Source organism: Paramisgurnus dabryanus, chromosome 10 (assembly GCF_030506205.2).
Source record: "Paramisgurnus dabryanus chromosome 10, PD_genome_1.1, whole genome shotgun sequence".
NCBI classification, from domain to species: Eukaryota; Metazoa; Chordata; class Actinopteri; order Cypriniformes; family Cobitidae; genus Paramisgurnus; species Paramisgurnus dabryanus.
The window spans coordinates 9,184,151-9,204,038 of NC_133346.1; the positions used below are offsets into that span (position 1 = coordinate 9,184,151).

Genomic DNA, 19,888 nt, shown 5'->3' on the forward strand with positions numbered 1-19,888 from the left:
TACAGCTTGAAATTGTGTTATTTTTACTTAAAAATCCAAGTCTCATAATTTAAAAATTTCTGTAGAAATTACAGTATTATCGGCAGCTGGTTGCCAGTAACTTACTGTAGATTTACATGTACAGTCTTGTTCAAAATAATAGCAGTACAATGTGACTAACCAGAATAATCAAGGTTTTTAGTATATTTTTTATTGCTACATGGCAAACAAGTTACCAGTAGGTTCAGTAGATTCTCAGAAAACAAACAAGACCCAGCATTCATGATATGCACGCTCTTAAGGCTGTGCAATTGGGCAATTAGTTGAAAGGGGTGTGTTCAAAAAATAGCTGTGTCTACCTTTGACTGTACAAACTCAAAACTATTTTGTACAAACATTTTTTTTTTCTGGGATTTAGCAATCCTGTGAATCACTAAACTAATATTTAGTTGTATGACCACAGTTTTTTAAAACTGCTTGACATCTGTGTGGCATGGAGTCAACCAACTTGTGGCACCTCTCAGCTGTTATTCCACTCCATGATTCTTTAACAACATTCCACAATTCATTCACATTTCTTGGTTTTGCTTCAGAAACAGCATTTTTGATATCACCCCACAAGTTCTCAATTGGATTAAGGTCTGGAGATTGGGCTGGCCACTCCATAACATTAATTTTGTTGGTTTGGAACCAAGACTTTGCCCGTTTACTAGTGTGTTTTGGGTCATTGTCTTGTTGAAACAACCATTTCAAGGGCATGTCCTCTTCAGCATAGGGCAACATGACCTCTTCAAGTATTTTAACATATGCAAACTGATCCATGATCCCTGGTATGCGATAAATAGGCCCAACACCATAGTAGGAGAAACATGCCCATATCATGATGCTTGCACCTCCATGCTTCACTGTGTACTGTGGCTTGAGTTCAGAGTTTGGGGGTCGTCTCACAAACTGCCTGTGGCCCTTGGACCCAAAAAGAACATTACTCTCACCAGTCCACAAAATGTTCCTCCATTTCTCTTTAGGCCAATTGATGTGTTCTTTGGCAAATTGTAACCTCTTCTGCACATGCCTTTTTTTAACAGAGGGACTTTGCGGGGGATTCTTGAAAATAGATTAGCTTCACACAGACGTCTTCTAACTGTCACAGTACTTACAGGTAACTCCAGACTGTCTTTGATCATCCTGGAGGTGATCATTGGCTGAGCCTTTGCCATTCTGGTTATTCTTCTATCCATTTTGATGGTTGTCTTCCGTTTTCTTCCACGTCTCTCTGGTTTTGTTCTCCATTTTAAGGCATTGGAGATCATTTTAGCTGAACAGCCTATCATTTTTTGCACCTCTTTATAGGTTTTCCCCTCTCCAATCAACTTTTTAATCAAAGTACCCTGTTCTTCTGAACAATGTCTTGAACGACCCATTTTCCTCAGCTTTCAAATGCATGTTCAACAAGTGTTGGCTTCATCCTTAAATAGGGGCCACCTGATTCACACCTGTTTCTTCACAAAATTGATGACCTCAGTGATTTAATGCCACACTGCTATTTTTTTGAACACACCCATTTCAACTAATTCAACTAATTGCCCAATTGCACAGCCTTAAGAGCGTGCATATCATGAATGCTGGGTCTCATTTGTTTTTTGAGAATCTACTGAACCTACTGGTAACTTGTTTGCCACGTAGCAATAAAAAATATACTAAAAACCTTGATTATTCTGGTTAGTCACACTGTACTGCTATTATTTTGAACAAGACTGTATGTTATTTAGTAGCAACAATTTGTTTAAAGTTTTTGCTGTACAAAAGTCACAACTGAAAACGTGCACAAATAAGCATAATAACATCAATCTGTTAGAACAGAATATCTGACACATTTTAATTGAAGGGTTATAAAGTCTTTTGCAATGACAAAAATTTCCATACAAGCAGGAATTGGCCAATCCTGTTTTTTTTATTTGAGCCTTTATTCACTCTTTAACAATGACAAAAATTTGCATATAACCAGGAAAGTTACAACTGGCAAATCCTGTTTATAATTTTAGCCTTTAGAGTTTAACTAGACCAGTGGACATAAATACAGCTTGAAATTGTGTTATTTTCAAAATGTGTGATTTAAATTCCAAGTCTCATAATCTACATTGTTAAAAATTTCTGTAGAAATTACAGTATTACTGGCGGCGGGGTTTAGAAAGATTTTTGGTTCCTAAAATGCTTTGCATGAGGCTGTTATTTTATAGTTTTATTCTGTTAAGACAAAGACTTGTTAATGTTCATTTTTAACTTATAACAAACTGTTGCCAGTGACAGGGTTCCCACACCTTAGCTAACTTCAAATTGAAGGACCCTTCAAGGACTTTCCAGGTCCAATTCCCTCAAATTCAAGGACTAAATGTAGGGACACATTTCAAGTGAGAGCAAGGTTACATTGTGATACCTTTTAAGATACATTGTTACAGTTTCCTTTCGAGGTAACTCGCGCTGCGTCACTGCGGTGACACTTTGGGGACACGTCCAGTGCGTCTGAATGTGTATATCAAATTCAAACAATGGTGAGGCTTAACGACAAAGACAGGGTGACACAGGAGCCAGGAAGTATATCGCTATCTGTAATATTGCCAAAGACGGCGTTACAGGGACGCAGGAAGTATGAAAAATGAGACGCAGCGTCTCGTTCCCTTCTCAGGGAACAACAGTTACATACATAACCCGAGACGTTTTCATGTGTCAAACACAACTATGCAAAAAAGCATTTTGGTATGAATCAACATTCGCATACAGAAGATATAAGCATTTAAAGCGAACAGTTTAGCACGTGTGATTAAAAAGTCTGGAATTTTTATTATATTATCCTACACTACACAGGGAATAATATGAATTTTTTTCCAGAAAACATCTTGCATAAAATAGATTCAAGCACTTTCAATGACCTGTATCTATGTATGTATATTTTCAAAAAATTCACAGGGTCTTGAATTTTTTTCCCAGATTCACAAACTTTCAAAGACCCGTGGGAACCCTGTAAATAACATAAATTTTAATTTACAGTAAGTTACTGGCAATAGATGCATAACTACAGCCAAAAAAATTTATTTCAGTCTTTGACATGACCTTACTCGGTCAATATTAAAGATATCAAGGTTATCTTTCCACAGAGCATTGTTTAAATTATGTAGGATGATTATTTAGAAAACCTTAAATCACTAAAACATGGCTTTAGCTGCAGAGATGTGTGGATTAACCCATAATTTCAGATTGAAATATAAGATTCTAAATTTAAACAGTCGTGTAGAGAAACAGGTGACTTGGTGTAACTGTACACTATTCCCACGGGAAACCGGCCATGACTATTAAATGACTGACAGCTGAAAGACCCCGTGTCAGATAATCCAGTCAGCTGCACCATCACTTGCACAAACACAAACCCTCCTTTGCCCCCATACAGCAGACAAATGGGTGGGGGTGACCCGCAGATATATACACCATAGCCCTGATAAATCTAAGCTGCTGGACAGAAAAGACTGAAAAGTATATTAAAGCAAAACGCTTTGTTTACAGTGGATGACGGCTCTCGAAAATCCTTTAGCACTCAGAGACGAAAACAGGCTTGATGACAAAAGCCCTAAATGGGTTATCACAACATACCGTATAATGCAATTAGGCTTTAGAAATGCTAACAAAATATAACTTGTTTTTAAATAGTACTCCAAAGTCGTATACATCCATAGTATATATCTAAAACATAGCATTGCTTATTCAAAAATTAAAAGAGCAGGCAAACTCTGCAGCTGTCCAAGTTTAACACAAGAGAGGGGCTTCACAAATGTGCAGTGACACAACCTTCACAAGCCTACAAGGGTATCATAATTAAACACAATTTTAAATCTGCGTTTTATCACTTGGCTAGGACCATCATACAGTTCAAGTCAAATAAAGGCCCTCTCAATCTCTCAATCTGTTCGGTCTTAAACCCTGATTGAGACTAATCCTGTTTTGCCATCTGAGAAATAATTTCTTTGTGTCTGAAAAACAGACACTTTGTGGTAAAAATGACGACAAGTAGGGACAAAAGAATTCCCCAGGCAATAATGTTAATAATAACGTGTCAATCATTCTGTTGTGTAACAGCGGTTATTGCTGTACAAATGTCAAAACAGAAAACATGCAAATAAGCATAATGACATGAATTTGTCAGGGCATCTGACACGTTTTAATTGAAGGGTTATAAACTCTTTTGCAATGACAAAAATTTACATATAAAGTGGAATTGGCAAATCCTGTTTTTAATTTTAGCCTCAATACACTCTTTAAAGGAAAACAGCACCATTTTTCAAAATTTTACTGTGTTCTTATGTCAACTTAGATTAATTAATAGATACCCATCTTTTTTCAATGCGTGCACTTAATCTTTGTACAGCGCGTAGTGAATGTGTTAGCATTTAGCCTAGCCCCATTCATTCCTTAGGATCCAAACAGGGATGAATTTAGAAGCCACCAAACAATTCCATGTTTTCCCGATTTAAAGTCTCTTACATGAGTAGTTACACGAGTAAGTATGGTGGCACAAAATAAAACGTGGCGATTTTTTATCGGATAAAAATTAAAACTATATTGTATGCAGAGGAGCACTTAAGCCCGATTTATAGTTGTGCGTAAGCTCTACGCCGTAGGTTACCCGTAGCCTGTGCGTAGCCTGACGTGCACCTCCGCACAATTTTTTAACAACGCGTCAGTTCTACACAGACCGCAAGCGCTGTGATTGGTCCACCAGGACCCTTCCCGTCAGGTAAAAAAACTGCGTCATAGGTATTTCCGTTTGTGATGGTGAAAACAGAGATGGGCCAAGTTGCGGAGTGATTTAACTCTAACTGAAACAAAAGTCGCTGTTAATTTACTTCCATCATTGCTGGTCTTCTCAAATCATACACAACAAGTTGCTGTTCCTTCTTCGTGGGTTAACTTGCCAAGCTGCTGCTTTATTGACGGTCGCGCTGCTACTGTGGTTACACGCGTGGATACTGCCTACCAGCGGTCTACGCATGTGTTTGCACATCGACGTGGACGACGATACAAAAGTATAAATGAAAACCGACGCGGAATCTACGCCGTAGGACCTACGCACAACTATAGCGTGCCCTTAAGTTTGCAGCACTTCGACCTCGGGTGCAGTAACATCATCACTCCTGAATACTCCCCCTCTCGCTCAAACTTCTGTCAATATTACTGCGCCCAAAGGTCAAAGGGCTGCAAACTAAGTACCCTTCCGCCATACAATACACTTCTCATTTTTTACCCCCTTAAAAAAAAAATCGCCCCGTTTTGTTTTGTGCTGCCATATTTACTTGTGCACCCACTCATGTAACAGTCTTTAAATAGGGTAAAAATGAAAGTGTTTGGTGGCTTCTAAATTCATACGCTAAATGCTAACACATTCACAACACGCTGTACAAAGATTAAGTGCACGCATTGAAAAAAATAAATGTACTAATTCATCATGGTAAGAACATAATAAAATACTAAAAAACTGTGGTGTTTTCCTTTAACAATGACAAACATTTGCATATTACCAAGAAAGGTACAACTGGCAAAACCGGTTTTTAATTTTAGACCTCTGCACAAGTGTTTCTCAACCAGTGAACGGGGGCAGCAAGGAGCCCCAGCAAACTTCCAAAAGGTCATAAAGATAATGATATACTAGCATTCAAATAAAATACATAATTTCTTAGTGTTACATTAGTAGAATATTTTATTAGGCAGAAATTATGAATGGGTGGCGTGTGCTTTAAATAACGTTGACCATAAGGGTCCAGAATTTAAAAGCATGAGATTCACTGCACGGTCCTTGTTTTGATTCACCGCGAGTTTGGGGGCATTTGCAAAGAGTAACCTTCGTTTAATCAGACTGTCTGCGGTATTGATTTCTCCAGTCCTCCAGGAACAAAGTGTATGTGCCTGGACATTGAGATGGAGGTGCACGAAGGGGGCAAGACCACGCACGAAAAGCGCAGCGCATCAGCGAGACTGCAGCCGGCGTACATTAATCACTGTGACAGCGGCCGGCGGTGGGGGCGAAATAATGAGGCTATAGGAAGACAAATAAATTCATTAAAAATACTCAATACACCAAGAAGATATCTGCACAGCTTGATTGTGATGCATCCTCACAGAATTTGCAAACATGATGCAACATGCGCGTTATTTTTACCTCAGTATCTATTTGAACACCACTGGGTTCACCGAGTGAATGAGAAGAATTCTCAACGGACTGCTGTCTTGAAGGCGGGGCAGGGTAGAAACCACGCCCCTTTGAGCGCCTGAAGTTCGACGTCATCACCCTGGCAGGCAGACGCGCGAGTTTATTGGCTGCCCGGCGAATCAGGAAACGGCTGATGCGATGGCAACAGGCTCTCGCATCAGTGCGGCTCTGGGTAGCATGTGCGCTTTGTTTCCATGGCAGCCTGGCCCTTAGATACAGCGCTCTGGTTGGTCCGATGCGCGTGCCCATCGCTGTTCGGAATTGCGGGCGCGCTTGCAGTTTCGGGGTCGCCATGATAATATTTTCCCACCTCCTAGTGGTGTTGCTAGGCACATTAGACAGGAACTGTAAACAAAACAAATGGCTCGAGCCCCCCTCCATTCACGATGCACTTGTTTTGAAGCAGTTGTAAGAGGGATGGGCGTGAATGTTTTGATGCAAAACATGAAACATTAAAAACAAACAAAAGGGGAGGGAAACATACAACACGTTGCTTGACCCTTTTATTTACGTTGCGTCCATGAATATATACGTAAATATAAGCATCACATACAACAAAGCACCAGAATGGTCGATTATATACATGTAGGGAAGAAACTTTGATCTGCTTTTCCAGCTCTTCTGAATAACACAGATGTGTGTCAATTGGTTTTAACTGTACAGTACATACATATAAATAAATACATACCTTTCTGGACAAATCTAACAGTAAAGGTTGTAAAAAAAATATATGGGATCCAGACAAAGTAGATTTTCCAAACTGTCAGATTATTAAAACAGCTTTATGACAGCTCACTTTTATTTGTCCGAACTGCACTGTAGGTTACTTTCGATCTCCAGCAGTCGTTGTCCTATTATCACTGCTAAAGATTTGATCTGAAAGGCACAATATAGAATATGAGGTCAGTAAGTAATCAAAGCATACATTTTAAAATAATGCTATTTATGCACAATGACAATTAATTTATGAAAATCCACTAGTGCCAATGTAAAATTAGCAGATATGAACCTGTAAAACAGACATAACTGTCCACACCTTTTTGTGGATTGAATTTTTCTACAGCTCCTAATATCTATTGTTTGCTGGTCTAGAGATGACCAAACAAAGAATTCCTGCACCAATACAAGAGCGCCCTCTGCCGTTTATTTGCGTTATACAAAATACCAACAGATCTCATTAAGTTTTGTGTCCTTCCAGAATTTAATTTGAAAAATAGTATAGCTACTTTCCCACCTATATTGTTATTCATACATTCTTTTAAATATCAATTATTTTTGTATTCTTTTAACATAATCTTTTTACATACTCAACTTTCTTGAATCTATGCATTTGGGTGGTCCTTATAATGGGTAATTTTTTTTAAACGTTCAACTCTCACCCTCTAAATGTGTTAGGATATCAATAAAAACACACTGTGTAAAATTTTGAAATGTTCCTACAATATCTAGAGGTTGCTCAAAGCCTTTAAATATTTCCGAAATCACATATTTTTGCAAAAACTGTACCATTTAAAAATGCACAACACACATAAAACTTGCTTCTTGGAGGGTAACTTTGTTCCAGTTATTTATTCAGTCTTCTGAATCCAAGTAACCATATAGCGGACTTGCTTTGTGTTGCTTTAGCCATTGTCTCAGTGTATATTTTCTATTGTGCTTCATTCACATTTAAGCTTTCTTGCTTTGAAAGACATATCACAACTAAAACAGGAGTTGTAATTGCATGGAGCACAGTCAAATAAGTCCATTGCTGCCATAAGTATATATTATTAAACAATCATACATGCTAGCACAAAGTATCACATAATATGCTAATGTGTTAAACGTCTTGAGCAACCTCTAAATATTAATTAATATTGAAAAAATTTTGCCCATTATTTTATTTATTTATTCAAACATATTGGTGGGGTGAGAGTATGAACTTTTAAAAGTTGAAAAATAAGGACCAGCCTACTATGCATTTTAGATTAAATAGTTTAGGATTGTATTTAAGAATGGTACAAATGTTTCTAATTACATACTAAACATTTATTGACCGATACATTAAACATGCATGGTACTTTACCTCTGTCATCTGCTGCTCAACAGTGTCTTGGTATTCCAGTGTTACTGGCCGGTCCTCACGGTCTAAATCTGGCATCTGCTGACTTGAACTACCCACTACATAACTACAGAGAGAAAAAAATTATGCGAAGTAAAGTAACATTTATCTGTATAGTGTTTTTATTACAATTTAATTAGTTAACAGAGAAAAAAGAACACACATATACATATACATACATACATACATACATAAATAAACTGTTACCAGAGGCGGACACTACTTAAGTATTTTTACCTTCTACATAAAAGTAAATTTTCAAGTATTTTTATTTTATCATTGTTTTTCTTTGGAAAACATACATTCCAAAGCATATTATCATAATTTTTACTCCACTACATTTCATAATTTCAAGTTTTTGGTTTATATTTAATATTTTAGTACATTAAACATATAGTAATTTTTGTACTTTTACTTAAGTAAAAAGTATTTTCGTACTTCTACTCAAGAAAAGTACATAATTTTTATGTAATTATCCATTAAATCAATTTTAATATGCAATATAAAAGGAACACACAGTATGATTTTATGCTTTAGAATGTAGTGACCATTTTTTAGTAAAGTAAATTTTTCCCAAGACAAGCACTAAATACTAATATTCTCAAGTAGTGTTCACCTCTGCTCCAACTGTTACAGAATACATAATTGCTAATACATAGATTATAATCTAATTAAATTTATTAGATATAATCTAATGAAACTGTATATACTTTTTCATTGACTATCAAACATGTGGTCAATTAATTTAATAAATAACAAGCATATTAAACAAGACATACCTTTCCTGTCCTCTAACTAACACATAACACAGATATTTATATTTAGACGACACCTATATAAAGCACCTTGACCAAGCATTTAAGTTTTTCACTAAAGGGGTAAAGATGCTTACACCCTCAAAAAAATACAAGGATGACACAAAAGCATCTGCATAATAGTCTACTTACCTTTCAATATGTTGAACATTGAAGCAGAAGAGGGATCTCTTACAATCAAGTTTTTTTGGAGTCGATATGTACATAATTCCTAATTCTGAACTACAGCCACGACATGTGAGGTTCACAACAAGGCTAAATAGGAAACACAAAGTAACAAGCAAAGTAATGACCTGTTGTCAGTGTAACATTGATTTGGCAGTTAAACCTAAACAAAGTGTGTATATCTCACCACCCAAGCTCCTTTCGGGTACCAGCAAGAAAAGGCTCCTTGCCTATCACAACATTGTCACTAGTACCTGGAAATTACAAAGTAAAATATTACTGGGTTGTTGTAACCAACATTAAACAAACGCAAGCAATGTAAACAACACTACAAATCGTTTACGTTTGAGCATGATTTGGTTTCGCTCGTCATCACTGCCTGCCCAGGACAGAGAGTCGCCGATGGGCAGTTTGCATTTGCCGCACATAAACACCGCTGCACCGTCGGCTTCTGCTTCTTCCCCCGCTCGGTTACTGCTATCCGCCGCACTCTCGCAAACAGAGTATGTTTTATTTGCACAGTCGGCGGGTAAATTCATTTTCGCTGCCATTGTCTGCTGCAAAACCAAAATCGCTTACTTTACACAACCACTTAATGTTTTGAAACGTTCGCGGGCAAACTTGCTCGTCTACACTTGACGTCAACGCGGATGAACGTTTGATTATTGGCGCCCTCTATTGGAAGGGAGTACAAGCTCGACTATTTATGCTCAAACATTGCCTGTATTGATTAATTTTAAACATGTCAAATTAAAAATAAAACAAGACTAATTAAAATTACAATAAAATTAAAGCACACAAACGCAAATATGTCTTTTCCCCCTTATAAGTCGGAGTGGAGTTTACCATTTTTATACATTGCACTGTCAACAAACAAAACATATAGGAATATAATAGTTATATATAGAGGGCAAAGAGAACAAAAAATAAATAAAGAGGTGGGAGAGAGAATCACAAAATGAAAAGGAAAGCATATTTAGAAAAAATATATTGAACACAGTGATTATTGAATTGCTGTCATGTGTACAGGTTTACGATTCAGCTCATTTAAATTAAATAGCCACATTGGTCGCCCACTGCATAGTATAAGCTTTTGTTCCCTGTTCTTTTATAATTTTTTTGTATTCTGTAAACGTAATTTTTAAAAAGTGTGGTCTAAAAGTCTGTATTTTTAAGCAAATCTCGTTTATTGATTTTATTAAATATAATTATTAAATATGTAAAGGCGCTGTGATCAGATTGGTTAAAGTACTGTACCCGTTGACTACTTGAGGCATTTACAGCCACGCCCCTTTTAAAAGAGTTATTCTTAAACATCCTCGGCCAAAAATTCCTTTCTGAGTGAAAAGACAGCTCCTGCTATCATCTATACTTTCACCACAGACCATAAAATCATCAACGAGATAATAAACGATGGATTTGTCGCTCGTCTCGTCCACATCTGACTTGTTGCGCACTTATTATTTCTCTTTAGGCTGCTACAGAGTAACCGCGGCGCTTTAAAATGTTTCCCTTTCGTCTTTTATCTTCTCAATTTTTATCCATCGAGGAAAACACGATTTCGTGCAAGTCGACTTCTGTCTGGAAGGACTCGTATGGGAAAGACGCGGACGATACTTTAGCTGGTTGAGAAACCCTGGCAGGTGAGAGAGAAACGGGGATTCCTGACAGTGTCTCGTGCACGCGCTTGAATCCATACGACTTTTTGAAGATGATCACGAGCAGATGCCGCACAAGTGGATTGTGTGTTCACATACTTTACAGCCTTCTCTTACTGTGCATTAAGAAAATGGACGGACTGTCGGATTTTTCAAGTGAGTCAATATCCAGATTTTGTGTTTAAAATGTATTTTATGACAATTTATTCTTTCGTGGTTTTATTTCTGTATTACATAAAAAATACTAAAATTCCTAAAATGTAATAAAATTCCTACAGTAGATAGATACTATAGTGTTTTTTAACCTTTCCAAAGTAAATAGGCTACTAAAGTATACAACAGTTTATTATAGTAAATACTAAAGTATTTTTCATATGGGAATTTATGCTTTTATTTTGTTATTTGTGACTTTTATTTTTACTCCCCTTTATTTTAATAATTAAAGGGACACACAAGACAATAATTAAAACATATAAAAAAATATAAAATTAGTAGGACACTTTACATTTATGTTTTAATGCGTTTGGCAGATGCTTTATTCTAAACAACTTGTAGTCCATTTATGCCAGTATTTGTGGGACTCACACCCACAACCTGCACTGTTAATGTATTGCTACCAGTTGAGATACAGAAGCACAACTTCATAGATTTTGAATTTGAAATGTCTAAGATTGTTAATTAAAACTAATTTATTAAGAAATTATTACGTTTAGTTAATGAATTCTTTCTCCTTAATCCTTCCACCAGATTATCTGTTTAGGATCATCAACAGTCATTCAGCACAAGCCTGTGATGGAGATCTTCTGCTCCTCAGGTGCCCACGACACTCAACCATAACTGTTCAGTCTGCATTTTATGGCCAGACTGAAGCCCTTCCCGGGATTGTGCCAGGAATGAGATGTCAATGGCGTAATCACAGCTGTTCTGCCACCACAGCACTGCAGGTGAGGCCTGTGTGCATTCAAACAGAGCCTTTAACTGTAAAAGAAATACTTTACACATCCAGTTTTTGGTAGACTGAATTAATTCCAAGAAATCAGAGCTAAGAGGAGTCTGTTGTAAGATTAGACTTCTATGGCAGCTGACCTTTTTCACTTTTGGCTCCAAAACCAGGACAAGGCTATTACATTTTCCCTGCCTTTTGTATAATGCACAGTCTATATACTTCTCATAGAAAGTGATTCACGAATGTCAGGGTCATAGAGACTGCCAGATGCTGGTTAATCATCAAGTCTTCGGCCAAGACCCTTGCCCTGGAACCCCCAAATACCTCCATGTATTATACAGGTGCAAACCTAGTACGTATTTCCTCTTTTATGGCTTAAATTTATTATTTTTTTCATATATTTACTTCTCTGCATCAATGAAAGTATTTGTCCTACAGCAGAACACAAGAAGAAAGTAGGGTGTGAGGGCGATCGACTTTTGCTTCACTGCAAGTATCCGAAACTGCTTAATATCTACTCGGTTGTGTACGGAAGACTGATGGAGGAGGAAGAGACTTGCCCATCAAAGATAGGAGAACCGCCAACACCCTTTGGTGAGTTTTTGGATGTAAGTGAATGATTAATATAATATTCATTGGATTTTAGTGGGAATGTGCTGTTAATTTTTTTTTTTTGTGGTGTTATGACAGAATGCCGTTTTCATGGAGCCATGGATGTGGTGACAAACCTCTGTTATGGTAAACAGAGGTGTTGGTTAACCATAGATGAGAAGCATTTCAAAGACCCCTGCCCTCCTGGAACAAAAAAGTATCTTACTGTTCTCTATGCATGTGGTATGAATTCTTTGACATCCATTAATGAATCTGTTCTTGTTAAAGCTGTAATGTAATCCTGCCAGCCAAACCCAATTACAGTATCCGCTTCACAGCATGGCAGATGTTAAATTAGTTTTGCATTTATTGAGTGTGGGAAAAGATTAACATGTGCCCTTTACCTCATCCGGGATTGTTGATTTACCCAGATATTTTCTTCCTGTCTCATAAATTACATTGAAGACAACTGTGGTCGGGAATACAAACCGAATGAGCTTGGCATTTTTAGACCTTAGGGGCTTCCTGTAAAACTTCCTGTGATTGCGTTGAATGCCAGGCTTTTGTACTGATTGGAAGGCAGAACGGGGCGGTTAACAGGAAAAATCAAGATTACTCATCAGCCTTGCATCGAAAGATTCCGAAACAGATACTGGCCATTGGTGCCGGCCTTGCCTTTTGGGGGGAAACTTTGGTTTGTGTTGTTAAAGAGACACTCCACTTTTTTTAAATATGCTAATTTTCCAGCTCCCCTAGAGTTAAACATTTGATTTTAACCGTTTTGGAATCCATTCAGCTGATCTCTGGTTATGGCGCTTCCACTTTTAGCCAAATCCATTGAATCTAATTAGGCCATTACCATTGTGCAAAAAATAACCAGAGAGTTTCAATATTTTTCCTATTTAAAAGTTGACTCTTCTGTAGTTACATCGTGTACTACACTCTAAAGAAACAAACGGTTCTATATAGCACCAAAACTGTTGATTTGAATCGTAACCATAGAAGAACCGTTTTTAGTGCCATATAGCACCGGTGAAGAACCGGTGAAGCACCTGTGTAGAACCATATAGGGGCCATATAGCACCACATTTGGTTCTACATAGCACTATATGGTTCTACACAGGTGCTTCACCGGTGCTTCACCGGTGCTATATGGCACTAAAAACGGTTCTTCTATGATTACGAGCAAAGAACCACTTTTGGTGCTATATAGCACCGTTTGTTTTTAGAGTGTAAGACCGATGGATAATTAAGATTTTCTATCCGATATGTCTAGGAACTATACTCTCATTCTGGCGTAATAATCAAGGACTTTGCTGCTGTAACATCAATAGCAGTGGACTATTTTCGGGCACTGCGTAATATTATTGCGCCTCCTGCAGCCATGTTACAGCAGCAAAGTCCGTGATTATTACGCCAGAATGAGAGTATAGTCCTTACTATATCTGCCTAGAAAATCGCAACTTTTAACTTTCCGTCTGTCTTAGTACACGATGTAACTACAGAAGAGTCAAGTTTTAAATAGGAAAAATATTGAAACTCTTTGGTTATTTTTTAGCGAGATGCTAATGGTCTAATCAGATTTAATGGATTATGCTAAGCTATGCTAAAAGTGGTACCGCCAGACCCGAAGATCAGCTGAATGGATTCCAAAACTGTAAAAATCAAATGTGTAACTCAAGGGGAGCTGGAAAATGAAAATATAAAAAAAAATGTGGAGGGTCCTTTTAAGTGTTGTTAACCGATAACTTAACTGGCTTTTTTATGAACAGTTCCACAAAGTTTACTGAAGGAGGCTGATCCCAACAGTTTCCAAACTACCTCAGTTACTAACCAAAGCACCAAAGAAGGTGACACTACACTACATTTTACTTTAAATAGTACATCAATATAGTAAACAAGCAGTTGACATTTTTCTGCATTGTTTTTCACAGTCGAACACCCAGTTGTCACAACTTCAACGTTTCCAGAAAACAGGATTATTGTCAGCAATTCTTTAATGGCGTATGGCTACATTACAGGTAAATTATAAAAGTATATATATATATATATATATATATATATATATATATATATATATATATGTATATATATTTATATGTATATATATATATATATATATATATAATATATACAACCAGCTAGCTGAAAACTGGGCCTCCCTTCACAATATGGTTTAAGAACAGCTGCTTTAAAACATTTTTCAAACTTAGTGTTGTATCTTTGTGGAATGGACAAGGGAAAAGGTTGCTAAACTAATAAATTATAATTTTCTTTTAATTATAAGTTTCTTTTAATGCTTTTGCAGAGCATCCAGAGATGGCAGGCCTACTCTTCACTTCAAGTGTTTGTGTGGGGCTTCTAATCATCCTAATAGCTGTTTCAACACATATAACCTGCAGCAGACATTATAATAAACCTAGAATGCTCGGTAAGAAGAGTAGAGCTGCTAAACTAGAAGAAGAGGAACCAATGAATCAGGATACTGATGATGAAGAAGAGAATGGGTCAGAGTCATCAACGGACAGCTCTACCCTTACAGAAATAGGCAGGAAGTTGTACTGTTGGGAGGATGTGACGTACACTACGGAGGCAGCAGAACTGATGGAGAGGATTGAACGACGTGAGCTTGTAATTCAGGAGATCAGGATGAATGCGTACCTCAATGGAAACACATGCATCTTGCATTCATAATAGCTTGGGTTCAATTCTAATCCGACACAGGGGCAGCAATATTAGATCTGTTTTAGTGCCTGATTTTAGTGTCCAAAATGATTTCATTCTGCTAAAAGTTAGCTATTGGGTTTTTACTCAAATTAATGTTAAGCTATGTAAAGAAGAATTTATTTTATAAATTATTGCTTTTATTAAACTTTATTTTTATTTTATTAAACTAAAATTATGTTGCACAAATGTCTGTGAAATTTCAGTGAAATCAGTTTTACATGTAAAATGTTATAGTTAAAGGGATAGTTCACCCAAAAATAAAACTTCTGTCATTTACGCACCGAAGCCTGTATGAGTTTCTTTATTCTGTTAAAGACGATAATTTGCTAAATGATGTTAAATACACAGTTGCTGGTACCTATTGACTACCATAGTTGGAAACACAAATGCTATGAAAGTCAATGGGTACCATCAACTGTGTGCTTACCATCATTTATCAAAATATATTCTTTTGTGTTCAACAGAATAAAGAAACTCATACAGGTTTACAACAACATGAGAAGGAAATCATTTCTGGGTGATTCTCGCGATATTAGACTCATGAAGTGTCATGAAATTTTTTTTAAAAAAAAAGTAAATGCAAAGTAAGAGTATCAAAATAAGAAGCATACAGTTACAAACATCTCTTCACGTATTATTTTGCATATGATTTCAAAAGACATACAAACCAATTTTGGAAATTTTTCATTACCGCAACGTGTCCATGACTGGATTTGGGTTCTTTGACATGGAAATATTTTTAATAAAAAAAAAACTAAATAATAAAAAGCTTCAGTGCATGCTATACTATAAACATTTACAGTAAAGAAACATGTGGTATTTGGGGATCATTGGTAAATGTAGAGACAATAATAGGGAATATACATGTGTCCAAAACCAATTTTCTCATCCTCCGCAACAATTTTCAATCATTGTTTAGCCCTCAAGAAACTAACATTTAAAAAAAAAATTGTTGGAAGGGACATAATTGACTGTGACACACAAGATGGCTACCAGATAAGCAGTTCTTATTTTTCTCTCCAGACAGAAGTTGAAATATTGTTTGTCATAGTACCTAGACAACTTTTTAGTTCTCATTACCGAAACATGAGTTTGTAAATGCATATATTTAATGTAATATCATGTTACGGTAATGATAATTTTGATAATGATAATCTAAAAAATTTAAATAATTTTATAGGAAATATGTTTTAAATCCTCTAAAAATAATGGTTATAGTAAGTTCAGACCTTAATCGTATATGAGCAAAAAAAAATTGACTTTCGTCAAGAATGGACACTAGATTTAGTGAGAATCACCCTTTTGGGTAAACTATCCCTTTAAAACAAAAAGGGATATTCTTCAGGGTATCCGTATACTGTAGATGTAAAATGTAAATGAACTGAAAATGAACAAAAACAGGTGTTTATTTATTACACAATATCACTCAACTATCCTATAAACTTTTTTCTTTAAAAGTTACACCTCTTGATATACCGACTTCTTTTCAAGCACCTTGAGGGTATAAAAGTTATCTTTCTTAACGCTCCCAAAATGAACTCTAGGTGACACAGTGATCCTGAGAGCCGTACGGCAATATCCTGCCTTTAAACAGCGTCAGGTTTCGACTGAGTAACTGCCAGAGGCATAGACAAAGAGAGGAAAGGTGTTGCATCCTACTTCCAATGCATCAGAACAGAGAAATCTGAATGACTCACATATTGCATAGCACATAAAAATACATTCACATTGTATTTTTTTCATTTTGTTCATTGGAAAAAGACAACCAAATTGCATTAAAACAGCAGCACTGTCTAACTGATTCTGAATTTACACCAGATTTGACACATAGTGGAAAAGATTTGGGAAGTCGTACACACTTTTTACAAAGTATTGTTGTCTCCTACATACCAAACGGAGAGTAAAAGCACATTCAGCTGTGTAACAGATCCTCTTTCTGTTTATTTTGGACCCCATTTGATATTCGTGAGTCCCTGGAATTGTCTTTTTAAAGCCTGTCTGTCTGACCATTCAGACTGTAGATATGTGTCGTCATCGGCCTCTTCCAGTTTCTATGAGAAACACAGCATACCAGACAATGACAAGTGCTCTTTTTGTATATTCTGGGTTCAATACACATTAAGCTCAATTAACAGCTTTATCACATACGTAAAATGACATTATACTGCATATAAAGGGCAATGACTAGCAGTCCTTAATGTATCTGTGACTTGCTGACAATTGCTAAATATTGAGCTTAACTTAAACCTGGAATATTTAATTACAGTAAAGACAATGACAAAATTTGTTGAGGGATGCATAACGCTTAATCACGATTAATCTATAGCAGAATAAAAGTTTTTGTTTACATCATGTGTGTGTGTGAACTGTGTATAACAACTTTGTATAGATAAATGCACACACATGCATGTATATATTTAAGAAATGTTCACATGTGTATATACATTTGTATATTTATGTATCATTTATATTATATATAAATGTAAATACTTAATATATAAATATATGTTTTTCTTAAAATTATACATGCATGCGTCCATATTTATATATACATAATTATTATACACAGTTCACACACATATATGATGTAAACAAAAACTTTTATTCTGCTATAGATTAATCGCGATTAATCGTTATGCATCCCTAAGACTATCAAAATAAAAAACTCACTTTTAGTTCTTCCTGTCTTCGGTAATAGTGCATCATCATCTTCTTTTGCTCATCTTCACCCACCAACGGCTCTCGTGCCGGTGCCCCCTGACCTCTCTGAAATGAACAAACATCACAATCAGGGGTGTATTTTTATGTGTGTCACTCTCTTGCTTTTTGGACGACAGAAACGCAATTGTCTTTTAATAGTGACAGATCAGCAAATCCTAAGGGAAGTCCTAAATGGAATCGATAAAGTCTCTGGATGGTTATATAAGCAGGTGCATTAGTCAAATTCTACAGCAGTGCCTGGGACTTTATTTTTACATAAGCAAAATAAATTTGCATGTATAATGAACACTTACTTTTTGCATTTTCACCACTATTTTAGTCTTCTCATTTTTCCCAATATAATCCTGCAGTTTCTTGTCCTTTTGAAGTTCTTTGGATGCCCACCACAGTTGAGCCTCTTCATCTGGGATTACCTGTAAAGATGCCTGCAAGACAGATCAGAAGAGGATGAACAGTGTTATATACGGTCAGCCTTTCATAATATATCAAATGTAGAACACAGGTTGCGTAACATTTATTATTATGTAAATATGGCAGAAAGTTCACAAAGACCTGTGTTCCAGCTAGATCCTCTTGATTTTCAAACTCCATCCTTATTGGATCATGTGGAGGCAGTCCCATTGGGTAAACTATCATCACGGCTCCTCGCAGTTGGTCCAAAGCCTCTTGGACCATATCCATTGTAAGGCAAACATTTGCTTGTACTTGTTTCTTCGGGTGAAGGAAAATATGTTAAGCACCACATAACTTATCAGTAAAAAACTTTACCATGTAAATATCTTATAAATTACACATACTTTTGAGATTAAAGCTTTGGCCTCCTCCATTGTTTTCTTTAAAACATCCTTCATCTTCTCATTTGGAGCTAAATAAAACAAAGCAGACTTTAGTTATAACATAAATTTATCAAATGAAAAGTTTGCCCAAATGTCCTAATGTAACCTGCCATGCCCATTTCGCCGTCCGATCTCGTCTTTCCTAAACTCAGCGCCACCGCTGGGAATGCAGCGCTCCTGCCATTCATCCTGTAGCTTCAGTTCAATGATCTGGTCATCGGTCAGTCCTTGCATATTCGGTGGAAGGGAGATGCCATGATCTGACAGCTCAGACATTTCTATAAAGACACAAATAACTCTCTACTGAAAGCTTTTGCAGGTGTTTCACAAAACTGATATAAAAGTAAAGCAGTTAATTAAAACAGACAGTAAACAATATTAACATATATGCAAATATTTTAGTGGATGTGGTATGTGTTTAGGGTATTTAAAGTGCTGATTCAAATTGTAAACGTATGAATTTTTACATGAGAGTTAATGTAGTAGTATATAGAGTGTATACAGTGTAAATTGTACACATTACATGCATTTTATTTCATTCCACTTTAACATGTATAAGATATCATACCAGAGCAGATCCTGTCCACTTTTAACCTTCCATTATAGATGGCTGAGACCTGTTGTGTAAGAGTGTCAATCTGTACATCCACTGTTGTTTGAAAGAGAAACTGACTCTCCTCTCCCCGTTTGACGTGCAGTTGAACCATAATTCACTTTCTTATTTGACCCTGTGTAAGGCAGAATATAATATATATGATATGAAGAGCAGGGAATATAACCGAGAAGTGTTGAGGAAACTCTGTGTCGATCTGCTCTCTGTTTGTGTTGCCATGGCACCCACAACTCTCGCTACTAGAATATTCTAGCTAGCTGCACCGAAATAGGCACAAAATATACATTTATGGTCACGCCGTGTTAAAATACAAGTAATACAACAATACAAGTAACACGCTAAAATGTTTTTGTTTCAAGTCACACAAGCAATAAAAAAACGTACTATTTAATGGAACCGCCAGCTGCGTATGTCATCACGCTAGTTGCTTACACCGGAAGTTGCGTACTAGTCACAAATAAAAGCCTCTTTTTTGAAAAGCAA

The 19,888-nt window shown here is 36.5% G+C and overlaps 3 protein-coding genes across 4 annotated transcripts; 1 reads left to right on the top strand and 2 right to left on the bottom strand.

The window, feature by feature from the left end:
- Nucleotides 1-6,252: 6,252 nt before the first annotated feature.
- On the bottom strand, nucleotides 6,253-10,562 carry mis18a (MIS18 kinetochore protein A). Its single transcript, XM_065260068.2, has 5 exons — nucleotides 9,657-10,562; nucleotides 9,501-9,567; nucleotides 9,281-9,403; nucleotides 8,298-8,400; nucleotides 6,253-7,108 (listed from the first exon to the last, which is right to left on the bottom strand). The coding sequence occupies exons 1-5, from the start codon at nucleotides 9,862-9,864 to the stop codon at nucleotides 7,031-7,033; spliced, it is 579 nt and encodes a 192-aa protein (XP_065116140.1). The 5' UTR covers nucleotides 9,865-10,562; the 3' UTR covers nucleotides 6,253-7,030.
- A 10-nt stretch (nucleotides 10,563-10,572) lies between these two features.
- On the top strand, nucleotides 10,573-15,421 carry eva1c (eva-1 homolog C (C. elegans)). Of its 2 annotated transcripts, none has more exons than XM_065260011.2 (8): nucleotides 10,573-11,127; nucleotides 11,719-11,915; nucleotides 12,146-12,269; nucleotides 12,356-12,511; nucleotides 12,608-12,751; nucleotides 14,281-14,358; nucleotides 14,443-14,529; nucleotides 14,817-15,421. In XM_065260011.2, exons 1-8 carry the CDS (start codon nucleotides 11,025-11,027, stop codon nucleotides 15,200-15,202), a joined length of 1,275 nt encoding a protein of 424 aa, XP_065116083.1. In that variant the 5' UTR covers nucleotides 10,573-11,024; the 3' UTR covers nucleotides 15,203-15,421. The 2 variants fall into 2 exon arrangements, with proteins under 2 accessions (XP_065116083.1, XP_065116085.1); XM_065260013.2 differs by having other exon boundaries at nucleotides 12,359-12,511.
- A 1,202-nt stretch (nucleotides 15,422-16,623) lies between these two features.
- On the bottom strand, nucleotides 16,624-19,885 carry cfap298 (cilia and flagella associated protein 298). Its single transcript, XM_065260057.1, has 8 exons — nucleotides 19,790-19,885; nucleotides 19,361-19,520; nucleotides 18,903-19,070; nucleotides 18,754-18,821; nucleotides 18,509-18,667; nucleotides 18,250-18,381; nucleotides 17,906-18,001; nucleotides 16,624-17,286 (listed from the first exon to the last, which is right to left on the bottom strand). The coding sequence occupies exons 2-8, from the start codon at nucleotides 19,497-19,499 to the stop codon at nucleotides 17,176-17,178; spliced, it is 873 nt and encodes a 290-aa protein (XP_065116129.1). The 5' UTR covers nucleotides 19,500-19,520; nucleotides 19,790-19,885; the 3' UTR covers nucleotides 16,624-17,175.
- Between the last annotated feature and the right edge of the window lie 3 nt (nucleotides 19,886-19,888).

Bases quoted from the DNA above. Each gene is read 5' to 3' on its own strand.
- mis18a (XM_065260068.2), bottom strand. From the start codon at position 9,864: ATGGCAGCGAAAATGAATTTACCCGCCGACTGTGCAAATAAAACATAC. The intron at 9,568-9,656 runs GTAAACGATTTG...TGTAATTTCCAG, and splicing joins AAACCAAATCATGCTCAAAC to GTACTAGTGACAATGTTGTG. The intron at 8,401-9,280 runs GTAAGTAGACTA...TTCTCTCTGTAG, and splicing joins AATGTTCAACATATTGAAAG to TTATGTAGTGGGTAGTTCAA.
- eva1c (XM_065260011.2), top strand. From the start codon at position 11,025: ATGATCACGAGCAGATGCCGCACAAGTGGATTGTGTGTTCACATACTT. The intron at 11,916-12,145 runs GTGAGGCCTGTG...TACTTCTCATAG, and splicing joins CTGCCACCACAGCACTGCAG to AAAGTGATTCACGAATGTCA. The intron at 14,359-14,442 runs GTGACACTACAC...TGTTTTTCACAG, and splicing joins TAACCAAAGCACCAAAGAAG to TCGAACACCCAGTTGTCACA.
- cfap298 (XM_065260057.1), bottom strand. From the start codon at position 19,499: ATGGTTCAACTGCACGTCAAACGGGGAGAGGAGAGTCAGTTTCTCTTT. The intron at 18,668-18,753 runs GTATGTGTAATT...CTTCACCCGAAG, and splicing joins CCAAAGCTTTAATCTCAAAA to AAACAAGTACAAGCAAATGT. The intron at 17,287-17,905 runs GTGAGTTTTTTA...TGTTTCTCATAG, and splicing joins GAAGACAGGAAGAACTAAAA to AAACTGGAAGAGGCCGATGA.